Source organism: Raphanus sativus, chromosome 9 (assembly GCF_000801105.2).
Source record: "Raphanus sativus cultivar WK10039 chromosome 9, ASM80110v3, whole genome shotgun sequence".
Classification (NCBI taxonomy): domain Eukaryota; kingdom Viridiplantae; phylum Streptophyta; class Magnoliopsida; order Brassicales; family Brassicaceae; genus Raphanus; species Raphanus sativus.
The window spans coordinates 2263966-2281863 of record NC_079519.1 but is presented as its reverse complement, the minus strand read 5'-3'; the positions used below and the strand labels follow the sequence as shown (position 1 = coordinate 2281863).

Sequence of the window (17898 nt, the reverse complement as noted above, 5' to 3'; positions counted from 1 at the left end):
CAAGAGAGAGCAGAGAAACAGTGTAGAAACTGGGCTTTCCTTCAAGAACAAGAACATGCTTTCAAATCTGGACAGGCAAGAAGAGATGATAATACCAACTATCTTTTGGTTTTCTCTTCTTTTAAGTATTCTTTTTTTATATATAAAAACAGCCTCAACAATTTGGTTTTGTTGGATACTTGAACGAAAAAAGAAACTGATTTACAGGGAATCATCATTTCTAGAATTCCATTAACAAAACAAAACAAAAAAAAGACTCTTATAAAATCATCTTTTGGTCAATGTGTCATGGTAAAAATTTGTCCTTCATCCGAGCAATAAGCTTGAATTTTTCCTCTGCTTCGACCTGCTGTTTGATGTCACCTCTCGCTCTGTCCGGATGAAATTTCAGTACAGCTCGTTTATAAGCTGCATGTACCTAATTTCAAAATTTGGTTTCCATCAACATATACTGTATATACTATGCTTAATCATTATACAAATGTAGCTCTAACTCTAGGGAGATGGCAAACCTCTTGTGGCGGAGGAGATATTCCACCATTAACTGGAATCCCTAAGCCTCGAAGCAAAGCTGCCATGTTGAAGCAATTGAGTTCAAGAAGTTTAAGCGATTTGGTTATTTCTGCACGGACTTCCTCCTTCATGTTCATGCTTTCTTCATCCTGTCGTCAATTTAAACATGTAAAAACCAATTAACCTAAGAATCATATGAGCGACCATTGAGGAAAGAGTAATGAACCTTCTTCTGTGTCTCTCTCACTTCCTCTACCCTCTCCTTTTGCCTTCTTTCCATCTCCAACTGCCGCGTGTTTGCTAACTTTCTTCTCTTACGTTGCCTCTGAGCTTCTTCTGCCTGCAAATTATTCCGCAAAGTTTAAGTAAAACATTTTACATGGGAGCTTTCAGAAATTTGAGCAGCGTGTGGTTGTTAAACCTGGAGCTGTAACTGCCGTTGCCTTGACTCCCATTCTTCTTCTTGTGCCTTCTTGTATTCATCTGTCTCTTTCAATATTTCTCTGTTCAGCATGACATCGACTGCAGGCGCTGTACCTTGAAGACCTTGCTGCACTTGTTCACTAGTAGATGGGATAGGATCAATGATTGGTTCCCTTGTTTCACCCTTCCCACGCTTACATCTGGCTCCATTACTTACATCAGAAGTGTGTGGGAGAGATGATTTTGAGGGGTCTTCTTCTTCTTGTACAACTTCCTTGGTATAAGAATGTTCTGCTGCCTTTTTCTTTTGACTCCCTTTGGGCCACTTTGAAGTAGTTTGACACTGAACTGGCACTGTGTCAGGCTGTTCCTCAACTTTTTTGAAACTATTTTGTTTTCTCTGTTCTTCTGACGATGTAGGATCAGTTGCAGGTGAATTTGACCTTTCATGCTCAACTTGTATTTCGGGTGGTGACAGTGAAGAAGGCTCGGCAAATAAAGACGTTTTAGGATTTCTATTATCGGTTCCAAAGAAAGTAGAAGAGGTTTCTTTCCGACCATCTGGATTTCTTGCAGTAAAGTAGGAAGATGCTTGATCATGTAGTTCAGTCCTATTTGACAGACCAGCCTCCTCACTCCGACCACTTTTACCTGATTTCTTGGTTCCAAAGAAAGTTGAAGACCTCTCTTTACTGTTATCTGCATTTCTTGAAGTAAAGGAAGATGTTTGATAAGTTCTACTCTCAAAACCAGACTTGAAATTAGTGTCACAGTGGAGATTTGAAGGACCAGCCTCCTCGCTCAGACCAGCTTTACCTGATTTCTCGGTTCCAAAGAAAGCTGAAGAGGTTTTCTTACCCCTACGCTCATTTTTTGCGGTAAAGAAGAATTCAGTTTGAACGTGTTGCTCAGCTCTACTACTCTCACAACCAGACCTAAAACTATTGTCGAAGTGGAGATTTGAAGGACCAGCCTCCTCACTCAGACCAGCTTTACCTGCTTTCTTCGTTTTTTCCAAAAAAGCTTTCTCCCACTGCTCCCGGACCTCTCCCTGAGAACCTTCCAAAATCTCACAATCCGAACAGTCGCTCTCAGAAAAATCACTCTCAGATTCAGAATCCAACCCAAACCGAGTTCCAGAAGAAGGCCCTGTAGTAGCCTGATTGCATTTCGTAAACCTAAACGCAGCACGCTTTTCTTGAACGAACTGGCAATCATCATCATCATCATCATTGTCCACTTCTACAGATGTGTGCACGCTTGAACTACTCCCATCTTTGTGAACATTCTCCGTATCATCAACAACAACATCATCATCATCATCAATGCTAATCACTCTCTGCAAAACAGGCTCATCCCTGGCTCTCGATGTTTCCGGGGCTTTGCCTTTCGAAGAAGACTCAGGGAAATCGAGAATGATGACCTCATCATCGTCTACAACAATAAACTCGTTCATTATGCCGTTGGCACTGCATCTTTTGGTCGGCATTCTATTCAAAAAACGTGACCTAATCTGACGTTGCTCTCCCATTATTGCAAGTATCTAAGGTTTCAAAGCATCCGTTTTGGAGTATTAGTCAGAGAGTCCATTTAACTCAACCACCTATATACACAGAGAGAGGAAAATCAATTACATATCCACTACAACAATCACTTGTGATCTCATCTAATACGTTATTATAAGGCAACAACTCAAAAACAAAGTGAAATTGATAACGACTCAGTACACGCTACGAGCCCTAGAAACACGATCATCGGCCTAAGCTAAGCTTCTGGAACCTTACGCGGATGAAATCGGAAACCCTAATCGTAAAAAAAATCGAGGTTTTTTTAGGGTTAATCTAATCGTGACGCAGACGAACGAGACTGAATCAAAAAAACGAGATTTTGAAAGCTACCCACGATTCAGAGGATCGAAGTGAAGACCGATTTCAAGGCAATTGAACTTACCTCGCGACCACGGCGGCGGAAGACGTGGATTTTTTTGGTGGTGCTTAAACGAAACCCTAATTTTTTCGAGTTTTGAAAATTAAAGAAAAAAAATGGAGTTTTTTGGGAGAAAAATCGTGAAAGGAAGGAAGGGGTTATTGTTGAGAGATTGAGCGTGCCTTGCACTCTCAGGAGACGGGTGCTTAACGAAGTCTAACACAGCTTGACGGACGAATCAGACGAATGGTATCCTTCCTCGATTGGTCTGTTTTTGGACTAAGTGTGAAACTTGTGTCACCTTAAATATGTCTCTCTCCGTTCTCCTCTCCCGAATGGGGATTAATTTTCTCAAAAATTCAAAAGTCTCCTTCTTTCGTTATGATTTTAGTTGGGTTGAGACCCATATTATAGTAAAAAACTAGGAAATTTTAAAATTATGTAAATTGTTAGAGGTATTGTATGATAAAAAAGGTTTATTATTTAGCAATGTAAATATCTATTTTTAATTTTAGAAATAAATAAACCATGCGTTTTGTTTTTTTTCTAAATTTTCTAGAGTTGGATTAATTTAAATAAATTTGTAAGGAATGTAAATTTTAAAATTATATAAATTGTTAGAGGTATTGAATGATAAAAAGTTTTATTTAGCAATATAAATATCTATTTTTTAATTTAAGAAATAAATAAACCATGCGTTTTTGGTGTTTTTTTTAAATTTTGGAGTTGAATGAATTTAAATAAAGTCATAAGGAAACTACCGAAAGATTAAGTAAATATATTTGAGATAATTTTATTCCTAGGACGGTTAATTATTAATGATGTCAACCGAGAAAAATGATACGAAATTGTATTTGGCTTGGAATTTTAAGACAATATATATATATATTTAAATAATTATTAAATATAGAATCTAATAGTTTCATTACAATGTTAATAACAGTTATGCATTACTTAAAATATTATACTATTTGAATGTTTATTAATAAATACTGGTTTTAATATAAAATGTGAATGATTATTTTTTACTATCAATATTATGGATGTACAACTTGGTTATATTTTTTGCGTTTGTAATTATGTTAGAATAATTTATGTTGTATACATATTTGTGAGGTGATGACATGCACCAGATGTGCTGGTTCATTTGAAATATAATTATTTTGCTTTTTGTGTGAATAAAGTTGGACGGAATATTACATGGAATTATTAAACTTTTGGAACACAATAAACATGTATTATGGAGTTTGTATTTGAAACTAATAATTTGATTTCTGTGTTCTTTTAAATGTAATGGTTTTCTAAGATAAGACCGACTCTCAAAAACAGAATAAGGAATCTCAGAGCATCTCTAACTCCACTCTATTTTTCACTCTAAAATAGAGTTTAGAGTAAGAAATGCTCCAATGGTACTCTATTTCTCACTCTATAATAGAGTGAAAAATAGGTTTACTCCAAATATAGAGTAAGTTGTGTTTTTTTGTTCATCACTCTATTTTTTACTTTAAAATAGAGTACCATTGGAGTAAACTTCATCTCTATTATAGAGTCACTCTATTTTAGCGTAAAAAATAGAAGGAATCCTTGGAGATGCTCTCAATATATTAGGATTGATAGCTTCGAAAAAGATGTTTGTCAAAGCTGAAAGGGATTTTTGATCATGAAAGAAATGCAAGAGTCATGGATAAACTATAATGATCAGTTTTTTTCATCAAAGCAATACACAAATATTTTTAGTTCAATCTATCTTCAGTTACAAAAAAAAATAGTTCGATCTATCTTATGTGGTCCCAAACATGTTTATAGTTTAGCAATGTGATAGCTGAGAGCCTGAGTTGATGGATTATGCTTTACATCATTATCTTCCTCATCTTTTGCAACCAAAAACTGAGCTTCAGACATTCATCTTTGCATTACCTTAATGTGGACATTTTATTTTTTTTTTGAAAGAAAATGTGGACATTACTTATAATAGCAACTAAAACGTATGTAGCTGCAAAAGGAAGAACGTGACACTTCATTACTTGAGAAAGTCTTATTCTGGAGGCTGGAATAATAGAAAGACTATGGATGCTTCACAAACGTATGTATGTTCGCATTGTGAATTACGAATCGTTGAAGGCCATCGTAATACCGGTCCAATTATGACCAATAACATTTAAATAGATTCACAAAAACTCAATAGAAGAATACATCCAATTTTAGGAGCACAAATACACATGAGATTCATTAGTAGCTTAAAGACCAGAAAAGCCTCACTAAGAAGCTCATTAATTAGAAACAATAAGATCTTACTAAGAACGTGAATGGAAATAAAGAGACTGAACGTTAAAGTTAGAAGCTATCCCCAGACGATATAAATTGACACTGAAGCACAGTAATGACACTGAAAGAAAGATAACTCAAAGGCAGAGACTATCAAAGCCACTATGTGCATTCAAACAGGCCCGCTTATTCTATCTGCAACAGTCTCTAGTATCAGATATCATGAAACATTTTAGTTCAAGAAAGTAAGGGAATGATGGTGATGGGTCTCCTTGGGATGCAGAAACTGGCCTTCTTAGCAATCATACGTTTAACTATAAGAAAGGGTGACTCAGATAGCCAACACCAAACAGAGTAGAGTTTTAGGTCTTTAGACTCAAGGCTTGTATAGACTCAGTTTCTGATTCTCTTTTTGATTATGGTCTCTGTCCTTTTCTGTAAGAAAAAAAAGAACATGTTGAACACTCAACCTGAGCAGAAGACAACAAAGACAAATAATTAAAGGAAGAAACAGTATCCCGACGCAGAACGATTGAAACACAGAAGAAATCAGAAAAACCAACAAAATAACAAAAATCTTAGGAAAAAAAACCAAATCAACACAATCAGGTCAACCGGAAACACCATTGAAATTCATAAACAGTCTAGAGCTAACCGGAAATATTAACAGCACGACGGTTAATAATAACCCATAACGTTTGATACATAGAAGAAATCAGAAAAGAACACTCACGTTAACATCCACTATAAGCAAATCCATCCACGTAAGCTCCCCACAACTTTCCGAGCCTCCCGGAATCGAATCAATCTGGCCTCGACAACCGATGAGCACCACCCGGACTTCAAATCATAAAAAACGCTTGAGTTAGCCATTAAGAGAGATGAGAACAAAGAAGAATATGGGTGAGATGAGTAGAATATAGATGTGGAGAGCGCGATTCGCAGAGGAGAGATCTTTGGATATTTATACCTGATTCGCTGACGAACAGACCAGTGGAAGGTCTCGTAGTGGGCTCACGAATTAAGACAATTCAAGACGAATAAAGCTTGACGCCTACCGTTACGGAAACTGTATAGTCTCGTCGCCGATTGAAGAGGAGCGAAGATGACGAAGGAGCGAACCACGGTTTCGCTCAACCTGTGTGATAGATGGGCCGCGCATGATAAATCGTAAGACGAATTCCAAGCGAAGCCCGTAAATCACATAAAACCTCATCACGCAGCGTTTCATTAAACCCGCCACGTGTCGGCGTCACAAAAACTATATTTGTGACATGGCGTCTGATGTGTCGACAGGAGAGAAAGAACCATATTTTATAGTAATAGATTTATATACAAACCTAATATTTTGACTAATATGATAATTAATATTTTTTATATAGAAACCTAATATTATAAATTTTATAAAATTCCTCCAAATTTGTTTTCAAAGTTCCTGATTTGGTAAACTCATTATGTTTTTCCTTTATTATTATTAATTTTTAATAATAAATTTTCGTTGAAATACTATCATCAATGAAATCTATTTTTGTTTCTTTCTCCGGTGTGATATATGTAAATGATTTTTCTGATAATGTATTAGGCGAAAAGTTTCGACTATAATTTTGAAATGTTTTTTTTAAGAAATATTGTGAATTTAGGTGGAATATGTCAAATTATTATTCTCGGGTCGATAAAATGCATTATGCGGACGATAAAATGCATTATGCGCGTTGAAACTTCGAAGATGTCATATTTTATGCTTTTATAGGTTTTTTTATCTCTGATTTGGTTAATAATTGAACGAATTTACAAAATCTCGATGCAGATAATCAGTTGCAAACGGCGGTATGTAATTGTAAAAACAAAAGTTTGTATTAGGCGGTAATGATCTTGCAGCAAGACTATCTCCAACTCTGTATCTCCAACTATGTTTTCCGTATTAAATATAGGTTTTTACAAATTTTTATTTCAACCCAAAAGAAAAAGATTTACAAATCTTTATTTTGACCCCCAAAAAAGGGTTTTACAAATCTTTACATATCATGAGTAGCAGTAAAATGTTAACTGAATATTTGAAACCATCATAACATTTTGATTCTTAATTTTTTGTTAGTTGGTTAACATATTTTAAAACAAAATTCGTTTAATATCATTACTACTGTAATTTTAAAATACAACAGGGGGTTTATTTGGTTTCTAATGTTTTACTTCAGATGAAATATTCCCAAACTGAGTAGTTCTACACATTATTACAAACACAATTACTATCCAAGATTGATCATTGATCCACGTAATCATGTCTGATGATTGTCAAAACAATGAATACTGATTATGGAGATTGGTCTTTGATTTGTTCAAAATCTCCCATAACAAGAAAAAGGTTTCTACCTCAATTCGTTAACGGATGATTAACAATGTGCTAATTTGTAACGATAGATTAAGCTCCCCTGATCAACCTGTAGAGGAGGTGATCATCTTCTTCTTGGATTCACATTAGTTGTGAACGCCATGATGGATTAAAATTAATAGTTGGTGGAATATTGTATCATTGGACAAGATAATTAGATGCTCAATAAGAAAATAAATAAAAAGTACTGTATGTACAAATAGTAATCAATAATGTTATCAACATCATCAAGAATGACATGTGTGAAGCTAGATTATGAAAAAAATTCAAACAAAAACCAAAATGATCAAAAGGAAATAAATTATGGATCAATGAGACATTGTCATTACAGGAAAAATATAAGAAGAGACATGCAGAGAAGAGAGTCAGTGAGAGGTAGTGGAGGGATTAGGTTGAAGCATTGAAGGAAGGACGAGAGGAGACAGTAGAGGGATTGGATCTGTGCCGTTCTGACATAACGCAGAATTGGAGACGCCGGTCGCAGAAGAAGGAGCTTCTGCGGAAGGAGGAGGTCTTGGTGGTAATGAGAGAGGACATGGAGCTCTTCTCTGAAGCCGCCGGCAGCTTTGAGATCGCCGGAAAATAGAGTCGTCTTTGTGAAAACTCATCTCAAAACCTGGAAACGGATCTCCTTTACGTCCTGATTCCTCCATTTCTTGATTCTTGAATTATTAATGTATCGAGAAAAATCTTTTTTTGTGTGTGTGTGTGGATTAGTGTTTGTGTATGCGATGTTGATGCTAATGTTGGTATTTATTTATGTTTTTTTTTGGGTTTTAAATCTGATTATATATAGGCAGGCAACTGAGAAAATAGGGGTTGCTTAGCTTGAGGATTTAAATACAGTAAATAATATTTTTAAAAAAGTATAGTAACTAATTGAATGGATAACAATAAAAAATCAAGAATATCTCTTTCCATAAGAAAGGAAAGTCTTAAAAATAGAAATTAGGTGAAATGTGGTGGTTGTGTGGTGCGTGTATTGACTCAATATGGCAAACAAACAAACAAAAAGAATCAAATCAAGCAAATTAGTCAACGGTCAATGGATTTGGTTATGAATAAGATCTATAATCAACTAAGTTTTCTGTTTTTTTTCTTTTTCTTATATGTTATATTTAGTGTTATATTAATAAGTAAGGACTGATTTTGGCATGAGGAATGCGTTATTGTTGTTGTAATAGACATGTGGCCGCGTACGGCTGTGTTTTAAGCTAATCCTTCTAGAGAAATATCTCTGTCCAAAATGGTTTCATATTGTTTTGAAAGACAAAGTATAAATCCTATACAGAATAAAATAATTAGTGGAAGTAAGGCGTAACATATAGATATCAAGATGATGCCTATAGATTTTTGAACTGGACTACATAAATTACTCACATGCATGTGTAGCCCAGCAGTGAAAATAGGCAATAATCTGCAACTCATAAATTAAAATATGAGTATAAAGATTTCCTCTGCCATGAAGTATCCTCAACCCCCACACATGTATTGAGATTGAGAACAAGGGAAACGAGTCACATGCTGAAGTGTTATTTTAGTATGTGTTTATGAGAAAGTTTAGATTAAAAAAGAAAGGTGTAACATGCAAAATTAACAATGAATGTGAAAAACTGGGCGGTGTTAGAATATGGAATCTTATCAAGTCTTTTTGTGGTGGGGAGGTTTATCTATGTCGGTCTCTCCATGTGACTCGCGAATCTATTACACACACCATCGACATGGTTTCAGTAAACACGCCCCATAAAGTTTTCAGTGACATTATCTTCACACCCTCACATGTTCCTCTTATTAGATCTTTCTTGTCTCCTATATTAATCTAACTTTTTTTTGTTAAATTCCATTTTAAAGAAGTTCTAAATAAGTTGATTGATCCAAATCTTTCATCTTTTTGCTAAGATTATATTAAAATAAATCAGATTTTATTATTAACTAGATCTGAGCCGGTTGCGTTGCAACGGGTTTTGTTTGATGTTTAATTTAATAAAGAACATAAAATAATAATCATTTAACTATAATTTTATGATTGATTTGTATATGTTTTGTGAGATTTTTTATATTAAAAAATTATTTTCATACATAAGTTCAAGTCAAAACTTGTATTTTATAATCATTGTACATATATGAATTTTATTTATTTATTTAAAAGATAGTTTTTATTCATGATTTTTATTAAATAATTTATTGTACTTTTTGCATTTTATATTTATTTTTGTTTAATATTTTTTCTTAAAAGTTGTTTGGTTCTTCAAAGTTGATAATTAATATGATGGTGACACATGAAAGTTATATATTTAAAAATGTGACTTGTGCTAATATATCTCATAATTAAAAGTATATATACTAAGTTAATAACCAAAACAAAATTTGATAAAAACTAAATATTAATATTATTTAATATTAATTTTCCATTTTTACAATCCTAACCAAAAGATAACTGCAAAAGATTATTTGATAGTAATTTGTTTTATAATCTTGTGATATGTATTTAAATATGTAATGACTAAAAATATGTGTACCAAAAAAAATAAAAAATGAAGTTTGAAACAACTAATTTAAAAATTATTTAATGTCGAAAACAATTTTAAAATTATTTAATAGTTTGTAGAAATTTTAATTTTTCAATTAACGAAAAAAAACAAATTTAAAAAATGATTTATTTAATATTAATTTTATTTTTTAAAAATCTTAATGAAATCTTATTATAAAAGACTACATTGAGCTTAGTTCTTCAAATTTATAGTTAACATAATTGTGGCAGATGACAATTATATATTTAAAAATTGGATATGCATTAAATTATCTCATATATATATATATATATTATATTAGAATATATATATTCTAAGATAATAAAAATAATTTTTGTTAATAATGAATCATAAATATTATTTAATAGTAGTTTTCCATTGTAGAATTTTCAACAAAATATAATTGTAAAATAAGAATATTTTATGATTAAAAAAATAAATACTACGAAACTAAAAATTAATTTCTTAAAAAAATATTTCAAAATTATTAAATATTATATTTAAATTGAAAATTATTTAGTAGTAATTTATAAGACAAATTTAATTTTAAAAAATCTTTAAGAAATTTATTTGTAAAATTATTTCTTTAATAATAGTTTAATTTTTTGATTAAAATATTATTTTTCTATTTACTATACATTTTCTTAATACACACTTTTATTCTAAATTTTGTTAAAGTAATGTCATTTGCTAAATTATATTTTTCTCTATCTTCTTTTCTTTCGTAATTTGCATCTCTTTTGAACATGTTTTTTCTTATATATGTTCAAAAGAGATTACTAACATAAAATTAAAAACTATCAAATATTAACTTTTAAGAAACAATTACTATAACCAACTTTTTTAATGATATTTTGTATTTTGTAATTATCTTAAACCCATGTTTAATAAAATAATACTTTATTAATAATTATTTATATAGAATTGTTTTTTCAGTTTTTTTTTTGTTTACGACATTAAAAAAAACAAACTATTTAAATTCTCTTGGTTTAAGTTTTTTTTAAAATTGTTATTTAACACATATGATAATCTTAAATATATAATTACCATGTGTCATGATTATGCTTATTAGGACCTTTGGGTACCAAATTTTATATAACAAAAACTCATATTTTAATTATTTTTGTTACTAAGAAAATTCTTCTTATTAAACCAATGTTTACTGGTTTTGTAATTACCTTAAATCCATATATTTTATTCGACCTTGAAAATAAGGTTCTTTATAATTAAAATAAATTTATAGGTTTTATAAATTTTAACCCAATACTTTTTTGTTTAACTTATACGATTTTTATTGTTCTCTTTGATTTAATATTTTTAAACATGAATAATACTATTAAATATTTATAAGAAAAAATATTTTAATTTGTAATGAAATTATTGTACAATGTTTTTGTATCTTATAGTTATCCTAAACTCACGTTTGAAAAAAAAAATACTATAAATAAATAATTATTTTTATGAGAATATTTGTTTCTTTACAGTTTTTTTTTTGTTTTAAGACTTTTTAGAAAAAGGAAACTAAGTTTTAAAATTATTTTGGCTTAATTTTTTTAAAAAAGAAAATTGTTTATTTAACACATGTTATATCAAAATATATAGTTGCCATGTGTTGTGGTTTTGAAAACTTTGATGAATCAAGCTTTATATAATAAGTTTATAAGAAAAAACTATTTTTAAAATATTTTAATCTGTAACAAAATTATCTTACAACACTTTTTGTATCTTATAATTATTTTAAACCACTTTTTAAAAAAATTATATTATTAAATAATATTTATATGGAAATATTTGTTTCTTTACGGTTTTTTATTTAAGATTTTTTGAAAAAAGGAAAACTAACTTTTAAAATTATTTTGGTTTATTTTTTTAAGAAAATTGTTATTTAACACATGTCACAATACTAAATATATAATTGAGATGTGTCGTGATCTTGTTAATTACTAACTTGAAATATTTGTTTCCTTACGGTTTTTTATTTAAGACTTTTTGAAAAAAGGAAAACTAACTTTTAAAATTCTTTTGAATTATGTTTTAAAGAAGATTATTATTTAACACATGTCACAAATATAAATATATAATTGACATATGTCGCGATCTTGTTAATTGCTAACTTTGAAGAACCAAACTTGTTTAAGACTTTTTTGCTTAATTTTTAAAAGGAAAATTGTTATTTAGCACATGTTATATCTAAATATATAATTGTCATGGCTCGTGATCTTGAAAACTTGTTTGGCTTAATTTTTTAAGATTTTTTTAAAAAAGGAAATTTTATTAAGAACCAAACTTGTTTAAGACTTTTTGGCTTAATTTTTTTGAAATGAAATTTTTATTTAACACATGTTATATCTAAATATATAACTGCTATGTGTCGTGATCTTGAAAACTTTGAATAAGCAAGCTTTATATAATAAGTTTATAAGAAAAAAATATTTTTAAAATATTTTAATCTGTAACAAAATTATGTTACAAAATTTTATGTATCTTATAATTATTTTAAACCCATGTTTAAAAAGATATTATTAAATAATTATTTATATGGAAACATTTATTTCTTTACATTTTTTATTTAAGACTTTTTGAAAAAAGGAAAACTAACTTTTAAAATTCTTTTGGTTTATTTTTTTTAAAAGAATTTAACACATGTCACAATCCTAAATATATAATTGACATGTGTCGCGATCTTGTTAATTAGTAACTTTAAAGAACCTAAATTTATATAATAAGATTAATTTTATTTGAATATATTTTTATATCACTTGCATTATTCTAGGAAGGATGTATCTATTTTGGGAGGATTTGAGCTAAATTTACTTTTAATGAGTTATTAAGTTGTTTTTAGGTAAATTATGAAAATTAATATAATTTAACCAGAAGATTCTTTAATCCTATATAAAACTAAGAAATTTAGATTTTTATATATTTAACTAAAAACACTTTAAAGCAGATAAATTTCATAAAATTCACTATTTAAAATATTTTCAATGATAATAATTTGTAAAATACATTGTAAAGTTATAACTTGGATAATTTTATATTTTAAATAATTATATTTAAATAACTGAATATTTTATATTTAAATTTAAAAAAATTAAATTTCAGATTAAATACTTTCGTAGGTATTTTTTGTTTCAAATTGTGATTATGATATATTTTGATCCTAAATGGTTACTATATGCAACAAAACAAATTAATATACAAAAACACTAATGTATTCTGAATATTTTTCTTATAGGCTTCCAATACCTTTGATACTCTTTAACTTTTATGGACGAAGCTTTTGGTGTGAATGAGCTCCACCAAAATTCAACTTTGAGTTATTCGGATGAACACAATGACTACCTTGTTGACATTTGTCAAACACAACTTAAATACAATGTCTCTCACTCTCACATATACAAAACCAGTATCTAGAGGCCAATAAAAAAGTGTAATATACAAACATTTAAACTTTAAAGTAGTTGTTGTCTTCTAACAAGGAATAGTTGGTCTAGTGGATAAAACTCTTGAACTACTCAGTAAATATTTTGGATCCCAATCTGTATTACTCTCTAAAAAGTCAAATTACATGATATGGAGTTACCTACGTGCTTATGGCTCAAAACGTTCTGATCACTAGAAGATTAGCTACTATCCCCAAAAAAGAAACTGGCTATTTTAAATGTAGATAATATGGAACCAGCTCTTAAATTAGGGATCAAATTGGGCAGAAGTCTTTTGGAATTATCCAATAATGAAATTAGTCACCCACCAACAGTTATGTCCTTTATATCTTATTTTCATATAGTATTTGTTTAAGGTCTTGAATAATTTCATTGTCGTAAACATTTTAGGCTAAAACATCTGAATAAGATTAAATGGTGATAATTATTAGAAGCTGATACTATATACAGAAGAGGTTGACACTTAACAATTTAGTCATGACATCAACTTAAACCTTTTTGTCTTTTTTTTCCCTACCTTGGTTGGATCCTAGACCAAGAGTTAAGGTTATACCCGGTGATACATTTACAGATTCGTCTCAAGTTTAAAGAAGCAGTTAAAAAACCTAGAGGAGACTTAACCTCGAAGCCTAAGCCAAGATGTGTCTTCAAGAGTAGGACCGAACCAAGCCAAAGTTGACGAAAGATTTAGACTTGAAGAGACCTCCAAAGAGAAACCTTGTCGGGGATTCTTGCGAAGACGGTTTCTCTCTTTGTTGTTGTTCTCTAGGCTTGCTCTTAACTTTGAGGATAGTTTGACCTATGGTTTGTCTTATGGAATCTATGGTCTTGGCATCGATGGAGTAGCCAGACGCATCGCTGACATAGAATGTGTTCAGAGCTTTGCCTCCTTTGGTTTTCACTTCGGCTCGCGTGACCGTTAGGCTGTTCTCACGGAATATGCGAGTCACATTTGACAACAACCCTACTCTATCCGTCGTGCACAGCTCCAACTTCAATCCCTATAAGGACAAGGAGATACTCATCTTCAGTTACAGTTACTAAAAAGAGTAGACTACTATATATATGTGTGTGTGGGGGGGGGGGGGGGGGGGTCTAGTCTACCTCAGATACTCTTCTTTTGATAGCTGCTTCAAGACATTGTATGATTCTTTGCTTCTCTGCCTCTGATTTTACAGGGGAACCATCTATATGTCTCACATAATACTCCTGTAACGCGCAAAAAAAAAGACTGATAAGAAAATTGATTTTAAGAGGAAACTTTCTTGTTCTAGTATGGTGAGATTTTTTTACCTGAAATGCCTCTGTGCCTTCAGTATCAACGCTTCCATGGAAAACAACATATTGCATATCAGTCAAAGTACAGACAGTGTCGAACAGAAGCTTTGGTCTGTCTTTACATCTAACCGTGACCACAGAGTAGTCCTTGTCTAGCCAATTATCAACACAAACATCTGGTCTCTGCCTTTCATCTTGGACGTTGGAGGATACATCATCGTCCACCACACGGTTCTCATAGTCTCTGTCTTCAAACATCATCTGATGAAGCCTCCTATCCGTGTGGACCTCCCCGTGAGAGACAACCGTTTTGGCTTCCTTTGGCGTGTTGCTTCCTTTGAGCACATTCCTGAGAAGACTCTTGATCCGTGAGAGCCTCTCCGGATCAGAGACGGCTGAACCGGTTAAGTCATCTGTCACCTCCATCACAGCAGCTGCTCTTGTGTTGTGTGTCCAGACCTCGGCGTTTAAGACATTGCATTTGAGGTGGGTCAGGACTGCTGTGAGTTCAGAGAGCAGACCTGGTCTGTCACAACCTGTTAACTCGATAAGCGTGCTGTCTGTTGATGGTATGACACCAACAGATCTCAAAGAAGTGGAGAAACAAGCTTCAGGCCCAAGAGACTGAGAAAATAAACAAAAAAGCATACTCATTAGACTCATCTCTACACATAACTAACATAAGAAGAGGAGCAAGTCTTGTTTAAAAGAAAACTCACTTTTTGGATATAGTCCAGAACAACTTCATCAGTGACTTTGTTCCCATCTTGGTCAGTGACATTAAATACTACAAAAGTGGATACATAAGAGTAGATTTAATTCCTTGTTCTTAAGCAAGAAATTTCTAAACAAGAGACCAATGAAAAAAATGAAGCAATTACCATCCATGAACCAACCACCATCAGAGGATATGTAAGCTTTGGTGATAGTGAGGTCAAGATCAGTGAGAATTTGTACAACTTCAAGAAGAATCCCATATTCATTTGCACTATCAACCTGAGAAACATCACAACAACCCCAGAGAATTTGTGTAAGTAAAATAGGTTAGAATGATATAAACCACAAGCATTGAACAAATAAAGAGAAAAAAGTACCCTTATCACAGTTGCCTTCTTGCAAGAGTCATTATCAATCACAACCCTAAACAAAAAAAAAACAGAGGTTTTTATCCAAAACCATATCTGATCATGGTTTTTATATAAAGAAAATAAATAGAAAGGGATAGACAAGTTGTAAGTAAATACCTGGGTGGATTCATTCTTCTGATGAGCTTCTCATACTCATCATCCATATCTTGTGAAAAACTCATGTTAACATCTGCAGTCAAATTTAAAAAAAAAAACAGTTATAAGTCTCATAGATTATTCCTTCCAGGTAATTTCAAGAAAGCCTAAAAAAAGATAAAAGAAAAAAATATTTTTATATCCATAGACAAAGGAAGCTTATTTCTGATAAAAACCACTGTGACAAAAAAAATTCTGATAAAAACCCATTTAAAATAAAAGTAAAATAAAAGCATCTTCTCTGTGGAGACAAAACACGGTTACCATAACAGATTACAGGTCATAAGTACATAACTAAACTAATGAACAGTTATCCCACCAACATCAAATCCTAAATATCTAACTTGTGAAAAGTTAACAGAGAAACACTTAAGAAGAAGAAGAACCATTAATGGAAGTTCTTGGTCCAAAGAAAGAAACTGAAACGAGCCAACAATGAGAGAAAGAAGACGTACCCATTACTCCTTTTGGGGGTATTGACTTTCCACACTTCAGAAAGAAAAGAAGAAAAAAAAACGAAAGTGGGTTTCAGTAACTTTCGAAGAGGAGAAGATGGAGAAAGAGGTAGCTGCATATATAATGGCGACCCACACAAGATCTTTTTCACTCTCTCGAGAATATTATTTACTTAAAAAATTAATCAAGAATTTTAAAAAAAGGAAATTAATATGACACGATTCTCCCATAAACCAGCAACTCACGGAAAAAACGAAAGTTCAAAAAAATAAAAATAAAAACTCACGGAAAAATAAAAACTTTCTTTTACATCATTTTAGTTTTTTTTTCCTTCACTTTCCCGCGGCGTGTTGTTCTTATTATACACGGTGAAGGAGGAGATGGCTGATCTGTAGCTCTCAGCGTATGTTAGCCACGTGCCGCACCTTTCTGTTAACTTCGAATATGAAGAACTGGCTAATATGCGCGTATCAGTTATCATCTTTTTGTTAATTTACTTTTTTTACCAAGTGATGGTGAATAGATTCTGACAAGGTCTCTTCTAATCAGTAACACCCAAAGTTCTCGGAACGAAAGTGAAAATAATAAACTTACTGTTTCGAGTTTCAAGCCGATTTACTGATTCTAAAGATTCGTATACGTTTAGATTGGATTTGTAATTTGAAGATTCTTGATAGAAAAATAAATGATATGATTCCATCTTCAATCCTGTAAGAAAAAAAGGTATATATATTCATTCCATTGTGGAAGAGATTCATGATTCGTATATATTCTGTCGAATATTAAGATATATAGAATGTGCCATAAATCTTTCTAGAATATTATACTTTTTCACATCTTATGGCACCAAAAGGAATAATATATAGTTATTTCAATTTCATAACGAAAAATTGTACAACCGAAAATTGATTCTTTAAAAGAGCGAGCATACCCGAATATGGTACCGTATCAAATTATTGTGTAACGTTTGTTTTCCTTATATCAAAAGAGCGATAAAAAGGCTGAATATAATTTGGATTTTCTAGTAAAAAATCTCCCAAACTTACTAATTATATCAAAAGAGACCCTCGAGTACAGAAACAATAGTGATGGATAATATTTGTGTTTACATATTGAATGTTGATCGTGTATTTAATAATGCAATTAAACCTAGTGTAGTTAAGAAAACGTGATGGGATTACAACGTTCCAATCTAACAGTTTCGTCTGAAGATTCTGTAAATGTAATTAACTACAATCAAGATTCAATAATGAAGCAAGGCTACATAACGCTTACAGAGTTACAGTAGTAACAGAGGAGGAAATGTACTCTTCTTACGTACTATTGACCGTACCATCACATCTCTTTCCCAATATTCCATTCAAGATAATATATTTTTCATAAAAAGATAT

General features: G+C 31.5%; 3 protein-coding genes and 1 long non-coding RNA gene across 6 annotated transcripts; all 4 read right to left on the bottom strand.

The window, feature by feature from the left end:
• Positions 1-68: 68 nt before the first annotated feature.
• LOC108828642 (uncharacterized) lies at positions 69-3038 on the bottom strand. The gene is made up of 5 exons (XM_018602389.2): positions 2887-3038; positions 935-2539; positions 740-853; positions 513-662; positions 69-418 (listed from the first exon to the last, which is right to left on the bottom strand). The coding sequence occupies exons 2-5, from the start codon at positions 2465-2467 to the stop codon at positions 287-289; spliced, it is 1929 nt and encodes a 642-aa protein (XP_018457891.1). The 5' UTR covers positions 2468-2539; positions 2887-3038; the 3' UTR covers positions 69-286.
• Positions 3039-5104: 2066 nt separating this feature from the next.
• Positions 5105-6300, bottom strand: LOC108851786 (uncharacterized). The gene is made up of 3 exons (XR_008938931.1): positions 6098-6300; positions 5861-5967; positions 5105-5562 (listed from the first exon to the last, which is right to left on the bottom strand). It is a non-coding gene; the product is annotated as an uncharacterized LOC108851786 (long non-coding RNA).
• Positions 6301-7685: 1385 nt separating this feature from the next.
• Positions 7686-8317, bottom strand: LOC108826404 (uncharacterized). The gene has a single exon (XM_018599787.2). The coding sequence runs from the start codon at positions 8167-8169 to the stop codon at positions 7882-7884; it is 288 nt and encodes a 95-aa protein (XP_018455289.1). The 5' UTR covers positions 8170-8317; the 3' UTR covers positions 7686-7881.
• A 5578-nt stretch (positions 8318-13895) lies between these two features.
• Positions 13896-16842, bottom strand: LOC130494267 (ACT domain-containing protein ACR4). 3 transcript variants are annotated; one of them, XM_056993808.1, is made up of 8 exons: positions 16507-16838; positions 16013-16085; positions 15863-15908; positions 15650-15764; positions 15488-15555; positions 14784-15392; positions 14595-14699; positions 13896-14491 (listed from the first exon to the last, which is right to left on the bottom strand). In XM_056993808.1, exons 1-8 carry the CDS (start codon positions 16508-16510, stop codon positions 14138-14140), a joined length of 1374 nt encoding a protein of 457 aa, XP_056849788.1. In that variant the 5' UTR covers positions 16511-16838; the 3' UTR covers positions 13896-14137. The 3 variants fall into 3 exon arrangements, with proteins under 3 accessions (XP_056849788.1, XP_056849786.1, XP_056849787.1); XM_056993806.1 differs by having other exon boundaries at positions 14595-15392; positions 16507-16842; XM_056993807.1 differs by lacking the exon at positions 16507-16838 and adding an exon at positions 16438-16503 and having other exon boundaries at positions 14595-15392.
• Between the last annotated feature and the right edge of the window lie 1056 nt (positions 16843-17898).